General features: G+C 36.2%; 1 protein-coding gene across 1 annotated transcript in view; it reads right to left on the bottom strand.

Annotated features, from left to right (window-relative positions):
* uba7 (ubiquitin-like modifier activating enzyme 7) overlaps nucleotides 1–18,830 on the bottom strand; it is a 55,256-nt gene that overhangs the window by 23,304 nt on the left and 13,122 nt on the right. Inside the window, exons 18-22 of the mRNA XM_055213238.2 lie at nucleotides 16,417–16,491; nucleotides 15,148–15,346; nucleotides 14,942–15,033; nucleotides 10,595–10,687; nucleotides 10,067–10,258 (exon numbers count right to left, since the gene is read on the bottom strand). Of these exons, the coding sequence (XP_055069213.2) occupies nucleotides 10,067–10,258; nucleotides 10,595–10,687; nucleotides 14,942–15,033; nucleotides 15,148–15,346; nucleotides 16,417–16,491 (651 nt within the window). The remainder of the gene's footprint in view (nucleotides 1–10,066; nucleotides 10,259–10,594; nucleotides 10,688–14,941; nucleotides 15,034–15,147; nucleotides 15,347–16,416; nucleotides 16,492–18,830) is intronic.

Genomic DNA, 18,830 nt, shown 5'->3' with positions numbered 1-18,830 from the left:
TTCTAATTCTGTCCTGTTTAGACACGAACACAATACGTGAAAGAAATATGAGTGTCAGATGTCGTTTGGTTCTTGTGTTGTTAGAGGCATTTCTATACCACCAGGAACAGTTTTTATGATTTAACCCTTTGGTGTGTCTGTGTAAGAGCTGGCCAGGACACGTCACATCAAGACACTATGGCTATGTCTGAAAGCTGAAAAATGATGCCTTGAAGGGAAAGAAAGCATCAAGGCATGTCTAAATCCAATGTTTGCTTTTCTTTCTGTTTTCTGAGATACCTTCATCTACAGTAATAATTTTAAGAAGACATCATAGATGCATTGAGCTCAAAAAATGAAAACAGCTCGAAGGACGAAGTTATTTTCTCTTTCAACTTTTGAGTGCATTCTGAGATATCTTAATGCAAAATTTGTATTATAGTTTTAAAATATCCGGTTAAGTGCATTATATACTTATATTTGTCCAAAACTGTTTTCCCTTGTGCATCTGTGTGCAAACGATGCCTGCAGTCAATTCCTAATAGGGCAGCAAGGCAAAAGTTTTCAGACACAGCCTATACATGCCATATGGAATATGCATTGAAGACTTTATCATACAGACATATAAAAAGAATGTTATTACTTCAAAATCTATTATATTAAATGGGCCACACACATTTGTGTATTAAAGGGCAAAATGGTTAAATATGGTTGCCAGAACTTTTGAAGAACTTATCTATGCACAAGAAGTGTGATTAAAGAATTCCTCAACAGAAAAACATGGAAAATATGTCAAAACATGAATTTAAACATCCATTATCAAAGTACATCTTTCTTACTATAACTTAAAACTATTGTTATTTTACTTGCATTTTTCTAGCTAAATAGTGTTTACCATGTATAAGTGTTTATGCTACAGGAAGTATGCATTTAATCTTCAAACCCATATCAACAAATTTTATAATACATTTACAGATTTAATCAAGACCAAATGTGACCCTGGATCTCAAAACTAGTTATAAGGTTAATTGTTTGGAAATTGAGATTTATACATCACCTGAAAGCTGAAAAATTACGTTTCCATTGATATGGATATTGATATGTTAGGATAGGACAATATTTGGCCGAGATATATTATTTGAAAATCTGAAATCTGAGGGTGTAAAAAAAATCTAAATATTGAGAAAATCGCCTTGAAAGTTGTCCAAATGAAGTGCTTATCGACCCATATTACTAATGAGAAATACATTTAATATATTTATGAATATTTTTATGAAACATGATCTTTACTTAATATCCTAATAATTTTTTTTGCATAAAAAAATCAACAATTTTGACCCATACAATGTATTGTTGGCTATTGTTACAAATATACTTAATTACTTTTTTTATTTGGGGTCAGGTTCCAAACCTGAGGTCCCACAGGCGGGGCGTGTGATCTGATGCTTTGAGGTCCAATAAAAATACATGTTTTTTTTTAAATCATATTCTTACAATGCCAAGATAAGGTAGTTAAAAATCGAATGATCTAATAGTACGTAAAATGCTTAATTTCAATATGTGTATATTTATTAACTGTATAGCATATATATTGGAGTTAGGGGACTAACATTGGGGGCCCCAAATAGAAAAGGTTGGGTACCACTGGTCTATAAAATGTGTCGATTAAGCAAGTGAGTACACACTACAGAAAACACAGAAGGAACATATGAACAAGTGAAGACTTGATGTTTTGAAACTCCACCATAAAGAGAACAAAGGAATTAGGAAAAGCTCTGGGAATGAGCAGATGGGCTTTGAGACCTCGCCATTTCTCCTCAACCCCCTCGTTCTCCTGGTGTCTCTCGAGGAAGAAGCTGTGAATGATTAAAGGAATAAAGAGGCAGTCGCATTGGAGCACTGCGCTCAAGAAAATCTGTTTCTAATAGAAGAGTTTCCTGCGATGGCAGGAAATAGCTGTCATTTCTGTAGGGGTCCCTTTCGGACTTCTCTCCTTTCCTTGTTCTCTCTCTCTCTCTCTTTCTTAAATTGCAGCCATAATTCCTTAATAAGGCAGGACACATGGCATTTCCAAAATAAAGGGTCTTACTGTACTTCATACTGGAGTAGCCCCACTGCAGACACGATGACTCATGAGTTCATGTTTGAGACAGACATTTTTTTAAAGTGAACAAGAAATGAAAAATGACAAATGAGTAAAGAGTTAATAAAAAAGCACTAAGGGAAACTATTGCACACATGTACAGTAGCTTGACCCTTAGGGGACACATGGGCAGAAAAACATTCACCTACACTTAATATCAGACTGCATACTTTGGCTATTCTTTCTTACATATGCATGCTGGAGAACAGATAATGCAACATGATCTCATGGAAATTTGTGTTATAGTCACGGAATATATCCGTGACCATGTTACGGAATTCCGCTTTTATTCGTGACGGGACCACGGATGTCTTTTCCGTGTCACTCTCACGGATTTCTCGTGTCATTTTATGTATTGTTTTCTCATTGTTTTTTTTCTTATTATTTTCAAATCATTGTCGCTTGGGGTTAGGGCAGTGCTTCTCAATTATTTTCTGTCACGCCCCCCCTAGGAAGAAGTAAACATTTCAGGCCCCCCCAACTCTCCGCCGCGACTGTAAATAGAATAATTTGTCTATAAAATTACACATCTGCAAAACATTGTATCCTTATTAACATTAAAGAAAACACACAAAAAAGAAATATAGATCAACTTACAACAAAGAATAACTTTATTAACATTGTTTTTTAGTCTGTAACAGAAAAGACTTAAAATGCATCAATTTGCCGGAAATAAAAAAATCAATCCTTATTTAAAGTATAATATTTTTTGACCATTTGATACTGAAAAATTAAATATAATCAATAAATAATAATAAAAAACAAGCAGCTTATCAGCGTGATTGGGGTGTAATGTCTTTAAGTGACGGTGCAAAAAAAATCACTTTCTGAAAAAGTATTTTCTCTGGGTCTTGCGCGCCCCCCATGGTGTCGCTTCGAGCCCCCCCCTGGGGGTCCTGCCCCACTATTTGAGAAGCACTGGGTTAGGGTTAGATTTGGGGTTTGAGTTAGGATGTACTTTTATGTTAGGATGTATTTTATGTATTGGTTTCTACTAGGGCCATGACTTTAACGCGTTAATTAAGATTAATTAATTACACAAAAAATTATACATTTTTTAACGCATTTTAATCACACTTATTTTTGCACGGAACATTTCTTATTGGATGAGTTTCGGCGGACCGAATATATTGGAGCAACAACTAGCGTTCATTCTGACTTCAGACAACAACAAACCACAGTGAACATGAACGAAGAAGCTGATGAGATCGCTTTAGTTGGCCCCGTGGATGGGAATTTTTTTTATAAAAAACGAATGGATAGAAGCGTCGATAAGAGAATGGTTGTATGTAAGCTATGCAACAAGGAATTTCGCATATCACCGCAGCACATCGAGCCTCAAGTATCATCTCAATGCAAAACATATAGCAGCTAGCGTGGACGTTAGCCCGACTCCGAGTACAACGACTTGGTTGAACAAAAATAAACAAAAATAAACAATATAGTATTCAGTCATTATTCATTGTATACTAAAAATCCATGTGAAAAAATAACTTCTCAATGTTCTCAGGTCAAATATTTATATGTGATTAAAATGTGATTAATTTCGATTAATTAATGGGGTTTGGGTTAGGACGTCTAAAAATGTAACAGAAAGTGATTCTAACCCCAACCCCAAGCAACAATGGTAAGAAAACAGGAAAAAACAATGAGAAAACAATACACAAAACGACACAAGAAAACCGTGGGAGCGACACGGAAAAAATCTGAATTAAAAGTGATCAAATTTCCATGATTTTAACACGGATTTTTCTGAGATCAGGTTGAATAATAAGTAGAAATGGATAACAGGTAGGCTACATAATACCAGACCAGTACTATGATTTTTTTGGACTACAATCAGATGAAAAAAATTACTTCATTACCAAATCTAAATCCTCACCATTCGGGATCAACAAAATGTCATCTTATCTAGAATACATTCGCTGCGGCTATAAAAATAGAAAAGACGCTAAAATATAATTATCAAATGTGTTATAAGCTCTGCCAGATGTTCACATCAAAACTAAAACTCACACCTTAATGCCTACAGGTGAAAAGTATTGCTGACACTATTTGAATTTATTCACAGAAGCAAGATTAAACTTGTCAGTCACGGCAAGTCATGAAATTTTTAATAAAGGATGTAAAGTTTAACCTCGCAGAACTTGGCAAATGTGCAACAGAAATCAAGACACCTGGTTTTGACATCTACTGTAGGCTATCCTATTAAAATGCATACGGTAGCATGGGGTACAAGTATAAACAGAGTCCAAGATTTATTATAGCTACTCTTTATGGGTGGTGAGGGATGTTTAATGCCATTTCACTCGAATGCACCCCCCCCAAAAAAAAAACCCGCTGATGACCTGCTGTGCAACAAGGTTCCTCTCATAAGGTTGTCTCATAAATGCCTTCAGAAGAAATAAAGGCTGCTAGTAAGGACATGAAGCATAAAACATTAACCCCAAATACACTATGCAGGGTTTTGTCACTATATTTGCAATGTCTGATTTTGGATGGATGCATATTTGGCCTAGATAATACTGCAAATAGGGAAATTCAGTATGCAATGCCATAAACAGTAATGCAATGGTAAAGAACTAAGTGCATCCGTCTAATACACATAGGCAGTGTTTTCAGTGTAAATTAGTATTGCAATACTTTGCTCATTGGTAAATAGACTCTGAATTGTTATCTTGTGTGAAGTAAAAATAGAGTAGGGGATTTTATTTTTTCTATTGAGGATGTCCTTGATAAAAGCAGGAAGCTAAGTGCATATCCGTCCCGTCATTTCACTTCTTCAGAAAACATCTTTGACTTACAGTATCTTGACAGTATCACAGCTATCTCTTACTTTGTAGACTGTAAACACAACCATGTGACTCATATCCAAACTCTCTCTTTTGCTCTCTCTCACTTTTCCTTAAAATTCATAATGCATTCATACTGGAGGCCAATTGGCTGAAAAAGAGGCTGATAGATTTTCCACAGCTCAGCTAAACACACTGACAGCTGTCAAAGATCCTGAGGTTTCCAAACATTGGAAAAGTGAACTAATCAGTTCTGTTTTCCAGCCTGTGACTACATTCAGACTGGATTGGTAACACAAACCCTAGTGTGTCCTAGCTTAATCTTTACTAGACCCAAGTGTGGAAACTGCACACATCCTGGACCTGGAAGAAAGTAAAGAGCTTTTCACACAGAGATTACGGAAAATGCACGGAAAAAGCATCCGGGATTTGTCCGGGATCGTTTGATTTTTGATTCCTGCACGTGGTAGTTTTTTTTCCACAGCATGATGTGCTGTTCTGTTATGCTGGTGGATGATCTCAGCTTCACCGCGGATAGTGATGATCTCCCTGATCTTTCTGATATCTCTGTGTGTGTCAAAGAGCTGAACCATAACTTTTTGTTGTGATGACGCGCGTCCTCACAATGGCACACCCCTTACAGCATTTACACAAAATGCTTTCCGTAAATGTTACGTCAATGCTACTAGAAACTCTTTACGTTAGCGGGACGTGTTTGTGTTAGCCTCTCTGCCAATTTTACGGAAATTTTCCAGAGATCTGGAAAAATGAAGTGCCTGCCAGTTTGTAATGAAAAAGGTATTGAAGATGAACCAAAAGCAATTCTGACAACCTTTAATGCTTATAGTAGATAATAGGCAGTTAAGTACCTTACTTTGACACATGATAACCTTAAAGGGATAGTTCACCCAAAAATTAAAATTTTGTCATAATTTCTCATCCTCATGTTGTAACAAACCTGTTTATATTTCTTTGTTCTGCTGAACACAGAAAAAGATATTCGTAATTAAGCAGTAAAACAGAAGCACCACTGACTTCCATAATAGGAACAAATAATACTAGGGAAGTCAATGATGCCCCAATATGTTTTAGTTACAAACTTGCTCAAAATATTTTCCTTTATGTTCAACAGAACAAAGAAATCAATACACACTGCAAAAAAATGACTTTCTTACTTAGTATTTTTTTTCTTGTTTTCAGTAAAAATATCTAAGAATTCTTAAATTAAGATGTATTTTCTAGATGAGCAAAATTACCTAATAAAATAAGTCTAGTTTTTAGAAAAAAAGAATATAAAATTTAAGTGAATTTAAAACAAGCAAAAAAAAAACCCCTGGAATTTGGAGAGTTTATGAAAAAAGTAAACTTATTTCAAGAAATCTTTTCTTATTCCATTGGCAGATTTTTTTGCTTGTTTTAAGCACTAATTTACTTAAATTTTATATTCTTTTTTTCTAAAAACTAGACTTATTTTCCTAGGCCATTTAGTTCATCAAGAAAATACATCTTAATTTAAGAATTTTAGAATTTTTAAGATATTTTTACTGAAAACAAGATAAAAATACTAAGTAAGAAAGTAATTTTTTGCAAGTGCACACTATAAAAAATTATTTTCAAGAAAAAAATGTTTTTTTTCTTAATGAGCAAAACGACCCAAGAAAATAAGTCTAGCTTTTAGACCAACAATATCAAATTTAAGTGACTTTGTGCATAAAACAAGCAAAAAATCTGCCAATGGAGTAAGCAAAAATCTTGAACATTTTTCTGAAACACTAAATTTAAGAAAAATTAAAGAAAAATTTGCTTACCCCATTGGCAGATTGTTTGCTTGTTTTATGATATTTTTGGTCAAAAAAACGAGACATATTTTCTTGGGTCGCTTTGCTAATCAAGAAAAAGCATCTTAATTTAAGAATTAGACAAAAAAACAAGACAAAAATACTAAGAATTTTTTTTTCTTGAAAATCATTTTTTTCAGTGTAACAACATGAGGGGAATTAACCATGAACGAATTTTTATTTCTGAGTGAACTATCCCTTGAAAATGCTTTTTGATTCTTAAGCCAGACTTAAAAAATAAAAGTGCATATAACAAAAACCAAATAAAAAAAGGATTGCACAATCAAACTTTTAGAGCAAACACTTTCCCAAAAGTTTGAATTTATAAAAGATGCCCTACTCAAAATGAAGACTCTGTATTGTAATGAAACACAACCGTGGTAATTCTGCTAGCACACCTGTGTGAACTTAAGGGAAACTTCATACTTTCACTAAAATACTTTCACTTGACACCAGTGATAAATCTGTTGAATGTCTAGCATCATCTGTTTGCAGACCCCACATGGTTTGGTATTTGTGACCTTGTCTGTGAAATGTAAAGAACATTTAGTGAAATATAACCTTGATATCTTTAATATTGACTGAGTGAGGTCATGCCAAAGATTGAAATCAATGTGAAACCAAACATTGACAGTCATTTTTGGTAATCGAATGAAATGCATCCACTGCATTTGTGGTTTAAGAGACTAAATTCTTTCTGGGGCGATCATATGTTCTTGCACTACGTCTACAATGTTTTACTGAGTGTCATAAGAAGGAACCAAGCTGGACACTTCAGAAAATAGCCAAATCCCATCAGTAACCTGAGCTTTCGTGTTTCAAAGCCCAGTTCACCGCCTGTCCCCTTGGGTGAAAATTACCCTCAACTTTGACCCTGCCCATGTGGGTAGAAACAACACCCCCCACCTCTGCGTCGACGACCGCGTCTGGTCTCGCATTACCTCATTTATGAAGTCCAGCGGCAGAAATATTTGACTCGGTTCAATTGTGTTTCTCTTTGCCTGTAAGGCTCTGGACCACAGTTATTACACATAAGCCCCAAGCATAAACTCCAGACTTTGTCTACAGCTCTTTTGAGGGTTTACTGATGTAATGCGTGCACGTGTCTGCCTGAATTCTCAGCCGTCAAAATCTGGACGCGCTCCCTTTTTGAGTGGAAGTCCCCTAAACTGTGCAAACACACCAGGTTTTCAGGTGAGGGGTTTGTGGGGGTGAGGGTACAGTTACTAAGTGGTTTGAACCCCTAAGGATGAAACTAAGTTAACTAAAGCCAGCCGTAATCTCGACCCAGACACAAGACTGATGCTGCAGTCACAGGTCAAACTCAGTAGTCACCCTTTGTTCACTACACCAGAAATAACTACACATATTAGTCATCCCTAAGCATTGTTATAGTCATAGACTTTAAAGTCTGGAGCATCTTTTATTTTTTTACAAAAATGTTTTGCATTGCATGATTTTCAAAGGTAGACAAATGTTTTTTCTGCATCTATTTAAAGGTACTAGAATTATGATTATAAATAAAGCTGCAAGCAGTGATGACCGCCATCCAACATGGCCGACTTCCTGTTGGGAGGAGCTAATGGATGCCAATTCAAAAGTTGTTTGGGTTGAGTACAATATATGTACCAACTTTAATGCCAGTTCATAAGTTGTTTGGGTTGAGTACAATATATGTACCAACTTTAATGCCAGTTCAAAGGTTGTTTGGGTTGAGTACAATATATGTACCAACTTTAATGCCAGTTCAAAAGTTGTTTGGGTTGAGTACAATATATGTACCAACTTTAATGCCAGTTCAAAGGTTGTTTGGGTTGAGTACAATATATGTACCAACTTTAATGCCAGTTCAAAGGTTGTTTGGGTTGAGTACAATATATGTACCAACTTTAATGCCAGTTCAAAGGTTGTTTGGGTTGAGTACAATATATGTACCAACTTTAATGCCAGTTCAAAAGTTGTTTGGGTTGAGTACAATATATGTACCAACTTTAATGCCAGTTCAAAGGTTGTTTGGGTTGAGTACAATATATGTACCAACTTTAATGCCAGTTCAAAGGTTGTTTGGGTTGAGTACAATATATGTACCAACTTTAATGCCAGTTCAAAGGTTGTTTGGGTTGAGTACAATATATGTACCAACTTTCAGACATGTGCATACATGTATGTATAAAAGTTTTTTAATCATTACATGTGTCACTACAGAGCCCTACTGCCATGGCCAGGTACCAGCCTGGGTCTAATATTTGATGACTCTGTTAGTGTATGCCCATTTTCAAGAGTTTTTAAGTATGTTAAGGTCCCCAAGAGTCCCCGAAACCTTGAAAAATAATAAAAATCATCATCATAAATCCCAAAAAAAAACACCTAAGGGCCTTACATTTGTCTTTCTGATTATACGGTATATAGCCGTATTTATACTGCACAGTTACCTTATGTTGAATATACACTACCGGTCAAAAGTTTTGAAACATTTGACTGAATTGAACAGATTAATTTCTGTTATAAAAAAACAAAAACTAAAATTTGTATAAATATTTTTTAAATAAATGACTTAAATAAATGATTATGTTGGTGACTTAAAGCATCCAAAATAAATCAAAACTCTGTTATATTTTATTAACTGAAGTGCAGTCACCCTTTGCCTAGAAATTGCAGAACTGTACTCGTGTAATTTTATCAAGAAGCTTCTTGATAAAGTTTCATCTTATGATACATTTTAAATTATATTGAACAAGTTCATATTTAATCTGCACTCTTATTGGCTGCGTTATCATCCGTATTCAGTCTTAGTCATTTATTTAAAAAATATTTTTTTTAATATAATTTTAGTTTTTTAATAACGGCACCAATATTTTTTGTCTTCGAAAGTAATTTCAACCATTTAACCATACACCTTTAGATTAAATGATTTTTAAGATCAATGTTAACATTTCAGTAGTGTCCATAACACTTTTCACCTATTTGTGTTTGTTATTGCTTAGTGACTTAAGCTAGTATAGTTCAGTTTTAACGCATACGCAAGGATCTATGCGCATACTGCCAGATATTTGTACTTGGTACGCATAGATCGCACACGAGCATGTAGTATGTAGCCTAGGAGATGCATTGCATTTTGTCGCAATGTGCATGTGTCAAACATTTGTGTACACATATGAGACATATAAACTACGCTTTGCAAAACTATGCGTACGAGCGTGTGCGTACGTTTGCGTACACGTAAAAAATATGACGTTATTCTGGGCTTTAATCTCAAATGTTAGCACTGATTCGAAGCCAGACAACAGTTATATGGTTATTGTTTTGTCACTTACTGTAAATTTTGGAGATTGACAAGGTTGTGAGAGGACAAAATATTGAGTGGCCAGGTTGACATATGCATTGCGGTAAAATCTGATTTCCCGGTGACCCTGGACAAGCTTATACAGCTCCAAACACATCAGTCCGGCGATAACAGCTGTTGTTGTGGCGATGGCTGGAATGATACGGCCAGCAATTAACTTGCTCTGTGGATGAGATATAAGTTATGATGTCATTTCAGTATGTGTTTGTATGCATCTTTTTTTTTCAAAAAATAAATTATGCAATTGTTTGCTATTTAATGGTTGCTTTAGTGTTTTAAGAGCTGTTATTTAACATTATTTAACCCCTACAGACCTGATTTTTCAGGTTTTTAATCAGTGTTCCTTATTTCGATTGGTTGATCTGCTTTTTTATTGGTTTGAACCACAAAACATGTGATGTCCAATCCAGTGGACACAGGGTCCGAAGGGGTTAAGGAGACAGAATTGTAGGGGTGTTATTCACTTCTAAACTGATATACCAAACAAAGGGACACTTACTTTGTGGCGGTCAGCTGTTGGTATATCATAATTTTCTGCTCTCAGGTTGGATGCAGCAACTATATAGTCCATGTGGAAATTGTTGTCATCATCCTACACAAATGAAATTTTTTTACATACAATAAAGTACGTATTGACAGATCTTTTGCATCTTAAGATACAGTGAAATGCTCATCAAGCTCATTTCGAACTTTCTTTTAATTATAGAAACACTGATTTATTCTAAATGAGCATTTATGAATTACATCGGGTTAAAATAAGTATTTGACACATTCAACATTTGTATGAATTCATACAAAGAAATCAGAACATTTAAGTATACAAGTTGAGTCATAATAAATAAAGTAAAATGACATAGGGAATAAGTACTGAACACATGAAGAGAACAAAGTGCAAAATGGCATAGAAATCTGAAATCTGTCAGTATTGAGGGAGAAACCCTGCCCCCTATCAGTACTGGAAATTTTGTGTTAATAGCCCACTTAATAATCCCCTTACTGATAAAAATGCTGGTGTGTCAAATATTTATTTTCCCCACTATATAAAAGTGTTTAAAATAGGCAGTTAATTTACTGCTGTCCCTTATGTCCTGTCAACTGTGGAAAACAACCCAAACTATCATTTTGTCTATCACTAGATCAGCACCCACAAACCATCTGCTCATTCGTCACTGTAGGGCACAAACAGTGGAACAGACCTGTTGTGTTCCAGTGACGTTGATCTTTATCATTTGACCTTACACAAAAAACAGGAACGAAATCAGAAAGTGCCACAGCTTTGTTTGCTTTTGGTACAACAGGTACTAGACTGACTGACACATAAAGCATTTTGACATGTCATGTCTCATCATATTCAAACTAATCATCTAATGTAGTCACGTGTAATTTCCCCAGTTCTGGTTTCACTTCATATGATGTCATATGTAATGCTCTTTGAAGCCCGCTATGACTGGGGGGCATATGGGGGTGCATTGTGACAACTGGTCAACACTGAAGTCACACATAAAGCCTGAAGGACGGTGCAATTATTTAAAAATGTTTATAGCACATTGCATTCCTATTTATTAATACACTGATGAAAAATCAATAAATAAGCATGTGAAGAAGTACAAAGAAAAATTGTCATCTAGTGCTGCTAGATATATCTCATTTATCGAAAAAGCAAATGTGCATGACCCAATATACATATTGCAATGATAAGAAAATACCGATACACATGCATATCAGGATATTTTGTTCCCCAATACTGTTTTAATTAAAAGGCACCGCAATATAGTTTTTTATTCATACAAGATTCATGGCAGTTGTTTTTCACTTTGAATTTGCATCCCGACCGCTAGATAGCAATTATTTTAGCTCTAAACTTCAAGAGTGACAAGAAGTACATGCTAAGGTTTACATATGGGGGTGTGTTCTTGTATCGTATCGCACCCCAACCCGGCGCATTGTGATATGTATCGTATCGCCAGATTCTTGCTGATACACGGCTCTAATGGTTAGCAATAACTGAATAATTTTAATACTTCAAAAAGTTATGAATAGTCAAAGTTTTAGATCGATGCAAATAGTGGAGACTGCTGAGACAGAGATTGTAAAACGCATGTTGGTTGTATCATTTTCAAAGTTCGTTTTTTATCATTTAAATTAATATTACAAACTTTAAGTTAATAAACAATTTAAAAATTATTTTGCAAGTTATCAAATTTTTCTTCAACATCGTGCAGCTTTACTGACAACACAAACAGAAGCTCTTCGCATCCACAATATCCAAATAGGCTATGCAAGCCATGCCCCGATAAAGATCGTAACGGTAAGTGTGTTGTAAGTTAAAACCATCAGGCATTACTTAAATATCCCAAGCAATGAGCCACCGCTCAAGAATTAATGTGTGATACTAGATATTTTAGCAGAAGCACTCGAGACACCCAAGGTTCGAAGGTTTTGGCACCCTGCTTGTGCCCCAGGCCCTGCATTACTACAAAGGCTGTCGACTCCTGGGTGTGTTGGGGTGTTAAAGTAACATATAATCTAGCAACCTGATGCCACCAAAATCCCCCCAAATACACATTCCAGTGGAAAAACATAATATATGATCCCCCAAAGAATAGATCATTGGTGAAAGCATGCACACGCACACACTTAAAGCTTGCATACAGCCATACAATACACAAACAATATGGTCCATGTCTGAGGTCATTAGTAAATGGTTATATTTGTATTATGGCAAATTGAAAAAAGTTTCATTTACATAATTAATAATTACATAATAAATAACATTCATTTAGAATTTGTCATGTCCCATTTTACTTACATGACAGCATAAACTTAAGATTGTATAGATATTACACTGCAAAAAATGATTTTCAAAAAACATTTTCTTAGTATTTTTGCCTTGTTTTCAGTAAAAACATCTAAAATTCTTAATTTAAGATGCTTTTTTTGATAAGCAAAATGACCCAAGAAAATAAGTCTAGTTTTTAGACCAAAAATATCAAATTTAAGTGATTTTGTGCATAAAACAAGCAAAAAATCTGCCAATGGAGTAAGCAAAAAAATCGTGAACATTTTTCTTAAACACTAAATTCAAGAAAAATTTGCTTATTTTATGCACAAAATCGCTTAAATTTGATATTTTTGGTCTAAAAACTAGACTAATTTTCTTGGGTCGTTTTGCTCATCAAGAAAAAGCATCTTAATTTAATTTTTTTTAGATATTTTTAGTAATAAAGTCATTTTTGCAGTGTACCGGTTTGTGTAAAAACTTCACGGCCCATTTTTTTAAACATGATACTTCAAATATTGTCAATGAGAGGCAAGAAAATCAGAAGTTTTGTACAAGTTTCATAGATTCAAACATTTAACGTACGATTCAGCTGTACCAAATCTTTCTGAAAAGGCCTAAGCTCCTGGAGGCGTGCCGCGGGTGGAGCGAGTCACGAGCAAGCAACACACACAAAAATTATACAACTATATCAGGATAACTTACGTTTTACTACACGTTTGTGTCGTTTACATTATATGCACTTACGTGCCGACTGCCAACCGAACAGACATTTGATGCATCTTTACTTGAAGCTTTGTGACTCACGACTGCCCCATTTTAACGAAATCCAGTGTTAAACAAACAAACACTTGCACAACTCGACCCCTACCTCAGATAAACAAACTATATCCATAGTGCTGGGTTTTTTAGGAAGCTTAAATTTCCTTCACAAATAATAAACACACTTCTTTGGTGACGTTGATTTCATGTCAGCTCTTGTTTAGTATATGCATGCGCTAAAGTGCCCATATAAGGACTTCCATCTGTACTTCCTGCATTGAAATTGCCCATTAATTAAATTAATTTAAATAAAGAAATATTGTAATATATGAATATTTCAAGTTCACAAAAAACTTTCCGAAACTTGTACAAACCCTGCCGAAATGCATTCGGCCCAAAACTACTTCCAACAGTTTTTTTTGACATTTTGCCCATGTTTAGCATGAGGAATCAAACTTTTAATCAGTGTTATTAAGTCAGAATACATGAAATAGCTTTAAAGGGTTTAAATGAAAACAAAAATGGCTTTGGATTTTTGGCTGTATGTACAAAATCATTTGCCTAACTGTTGCCATATGAACATCCTCAAAACAGATACCAGGACCTTTCATCTTCAGAGAAAAGGTGACCAAGATAAATATATCACAGAAACAAGCAAAGACAGAAAAATAGAGAGACAAAGATGCCTGAGGTGATTTAAAAGAGACTAAAGATTGTGAAAATAAAAGACAGATACATGCAGAGAGACAGAAAGACTGAGACTAATCCCTTCCCTAACAAAAAACACTCGGATGTTGCTCAAAAAAGTGCTCCATTCAGTCTCCATATATATTAAGAGACCCAAAAATGACAATTCTGTCATCATTAACTCACACCTGTATAAATATTTCTGTTCTGATAAACACATTAAACCGATCAGAGGCCCCATTGACTTTCATAGTATTCTTTTTTCCTACTATGGAAGTCGATGGGGTCTCTCATCTGTGTTGCTCCATACAAAGAGAAGAAGCAGCAGCAGGAATTCAGAGGTTTACACAAGACCCATCTGTGTATGAACGCTCTCTTTCGGACCACAGCAGTGGATGGATGGACCTGGTTAAGGGTCGATGAAATCATCAGTGGGGGTTTTTGACAGTTTAGGGGCAGTTTTGTGGTTCAACGGGACCTCCTATCTGAGACCGGACGCCAAGATGTCTGACATGCCCAGTGCACATACCAAAAACGGTGTCTGCCAAAGTTAACTTACTATTCAGATTTAAATATACACATTAAACAAATAATCCGTTCCTGACAAGAACACAGTACCTTCTCGAACTCCTGCGGATGCATCCGGACGTTCCGGACGCTCAGCCGGAGTTTTGACAGTTTCTCCTGTAACATCTTTAGCTTGACCATGTCTAAGAGACGAAACAAGTGAGAGATGGCACAGAAAAAATATTAAGTAAGCTTCTTTCTACACAGACAATAAACATCATTATGTTTTATTGTACAATGTCAAATATCAGACTGACCCTCATCTTTTTTCTCTTCGTAACTCTCTTTAAGCTCCTCATCGGTCACGGCGATCTTCAGGCTGGATTTAGGAACGAATTCAGGCACTTTTACTCCATGCAAAATGCTCTGAATTTCCGCACGATTTCTTGAGCCTTTAATCCCGTAGATATTCCCATATAAATTGGCCCCTGCCACAATAAAGTCCATATGGGTGACCTGTGAGACGAGATAAATGGCAACTTGTAATCAAAACTTTTATTGCTTTTATTAAAGGTGCAGTGTGTAAATTTTAGCGGCATCTAGTGGTGAAGTTGCGAATTGCAACCAACGGCTCAGCCCACTGCTCACCCTTCACTTTTGAAACGCATAGAGAAGCTACAGTAGCCGCCACCGTAAAACAAGTAATCGTCGGAGACAAAAAAGTTTGTCCGTTCAGTTCTTCCGTAGAAACATGGTGTCACAAAATGGCGACTTCAACGTATGGGGACCTTCATGCATGTAGATAAAAACATCTCATTCTAATGTAATAAAAACATAACTATTCATTATAAAAAGGTCTTTATACACCCATGATAATGTAGTTTTGTATATTATATTGCATTTCTGTCAAGAGATCCTTCTAAAAATAACACACTGCACCTTTAAAGTATTTTTTGTAGCTGGCAAAGCAACTGTGTTTGTGTTTGATTTGAGCTGGAAAACATTGACATGATCACACATGCAAAGACACGTGGAAACCCAGGAAATGTGTCACGTAAGAGGAAATGACGAAGAGGAATATGTGTAACATAAAAAAAAAAAAAACACAAGACTCCCAACTTTGGTTAGTCATAGAATTCAAATCGACCGTGATGAATCAAAAAGCAATGCCTTTAGGGTAAAACCAACCTTAATGAACACTGATAACATTCATGGAGAATTAAAGACACCGGGAACAATGGGCCATTAAAGTAGTAAATAAAGGTTGAGGAATGACAACAACTGAATCATTTGCATATCTACAGAAACATGATTTAAATCTTTAAAGGATTCTAATATCTTTTAAAATGGTCTTGCATGATAAGCCCAACTTGTTTGCAAATGTAGCACTGTGTGTTTACGTGTGTAAGCGTGAGGGGGTGCAGTTTAACACAATGTCATCTCGGTTGTTAATCTCAGGTGATCAGTAACACCAAGACGGTCTCCAAATCACAGAGGGGAAAAGTTAAACGTCAGACGATTCTGTCTGATGGGGATGATGGGATATCCCAAGGGCTGTTTGCAGGGATTTACTGGTTAAAACTTACATTGTTGGTGTCAAAGGTCAAAGGATGTGGACATCTTTTTGCGCCCATCCAGAATGGGAGTCCAGAGGTGGTTACCTAGAGAACAACATCCAAAGATAGACGGAAGAAACAATATGGATATTAATGAAAGTAAACGTAACACTTTACAAGTACAAAAAATGCCATGATATAAAATCATTTTTGGTGATCTCGATCTTGGTCTGGACATGAAAATATTTAATAAAAAAATGTAATAGCAGTTTACATTTACTTTAATAAATAAAAATAATGCAATTAAGTATATATTGTATACATAAAATTATAAAAATGTTTCACGCCAGAATATAAATGTTTTGCAGCACACTCTTTGCGTAAAAATGTATTCTAAATTCTTACTGTGGGTTCACCCCAGCGTTCAACGATTTGCGCGAGTAGATTACATACAAAGTCAATGCAAAGACACGATCAGACGCGTCCTCACGTGGGGCGATGCAAATGACGCGATATGGGCGGCACGTTGGCAACGAAAACACGCGCTTTTCCCCTCAAATGCGTCTTCGGCCAAGTTGAAAATATTCAACTCGAGCGAAAAATTTGCACGACACGAAGTTAAATCCCGCGAGTAATCTAGAGTGGGTAACGCGAAGCCCCATGTTTGGTGTGTACGTAGCATTAAGCTGCGTTCACAAACGGCACGGTAGAGGCATCAAGTGCGAGTGATTTCAATGTTAAGTCAATGTGAAGATGCATTGACGTGTGTCTGGAGGTCTTGCAGTGCGCATGAGGCGTTTAGTGTGGCGCGGTAGATGCGATTCTGCCCGATTTGTGCGTCTAGTACACGCAAACGGCAGAAATTGAGTGTTGAAAAATTTGAACTTACATTAACCAATCAGGAGCTTGCTCTAATAGTGACGTGATTACAGGAAGCGAGCAGAGTCGCAGAAGCCCCTCCCATGACGTGCATTTCTGTGTGAATGTATCGATGACTAGAATTTCACGCGCGGCTTTCTTTTTTTGCCTGAATTTGACGCCTCAAACGCGGCTGGTGTGAACCCACAGTAATGTTATGTACACACCAAACGCGGGGCATCGAGTTACTCACTCAAGATTACTTGCGGTATTTAAAGCAACACTAAAGACTTATTGCTCTTTGCTCCCCCTACAGGTTAGAAGCGTAATTGTTCATTACCACTGTCGTAAATACTGCAGCATAGCTGGCTCTGATTGGATTGTAGGTCTGCTGTAAAGCAAGTTTTTGTAGTTTTCCCTCGAACTACAGGACCACTACCCGACGGTTGAAAACTTCTTTAGTGTGGTTTTGGCCGATAGAGGGCTGCAAAGCGAATGTGAAAGTGCCGTTCACCCTGTTTGGAGTGGATGAACCACTGAAACTTTTTTGGAAACGTTATTTTAAGGTAAAAAAACTCTTTGGTGTTGCTTTAACTTCATGTCATGCGAATTTTGCGCTTGAGTTAAATATTTTTAACTTGGGCAAAGACGCGTTTGAGTCGAATAGTGCATGTTTTTGCGGCAAACGCGCCGCCCATATAGCGCCATTCACATCACCTCACGACGTGTCTGATCGCATCTTTGCATTGCTTTTGTATGTGATTTACTCACACAAATCGTTGAACTCGCATCTGGTGTGGACCCACAGTTAGACCTTTCCAATGATATATAGTTATGATTAGATAAACATTTACATGATAAATATTGAAGTAAACTCATGTGTCTCACTCACGGGACGGCACCAGGTTATGGGTTAAAATAATAAGTGTACAAAATGATCTCTTTATCTTACCACCATTCACAGCGCTAAGCTTATAATAATAATAATTTATGATTTCAGCTGTCGTAAAACGTGCGAGAAATTAATTGACTTAAACCCACGTATAGATAAGTATATAAAGTAACTTAAAGTTTTGTGCTTCTAACAGAGATTGTGATTTGTGTAGAGGCAAAAGTTACGGATTGTTGCTTTAAGTAAATCCAATAATGTAATGAATTATATTGAGGAGAAACATTCCCCAACGTTTCAAATGAATGACAAAAACGAAGCCATTTACATGTGTTGTGGGACAAATGGTGCCATTGCAGTTACTGGTCACATGCTGTTGCGAACTGGACGTGAATGGTGACCATAAAGGCTCTGTCTCCATCCCCGTCTCCCTGCCTTTTGCTCAGACACACAGAATAATGACTTTATCATGTGGGTTCAATACAGTTTGTCTGCTAACAACATCAGAAGTGCTGTTGAAGTGAGCACAGACAGACCAAAAAAAAAAAAACTGCAACAAAATGCTTATTCTACTAGTCGAGTAAAAAGACTCTTTATAAGCATCATCTCTCGGCACTGCAGGAGAAACGTCTGGCTGACAATGCTGTTAAACCAAGCTCATCCAAACCACAGAGACTGATGTGTAACATACTGAGAC

The sequence above is a fragment of the Misgurnus anguillicaudatus genome, chromosome 8 (assembly GCF_027580225.2).
Source record: "Misgurnus anguillicaudatus chromosome 8, ASM2758022v2, whole genome shotgun sequence".
Classification (NCBI taxonomy): Eukaryota; Metazoa; Chordata; class Actinopteri; order Cypriniformes; family Cobitidae; genus Misgurnus; species Misgurnus anguillicaudatus.
This window is presented reverse-complemented; position numbering and strand designations above follow the sequence as displayed.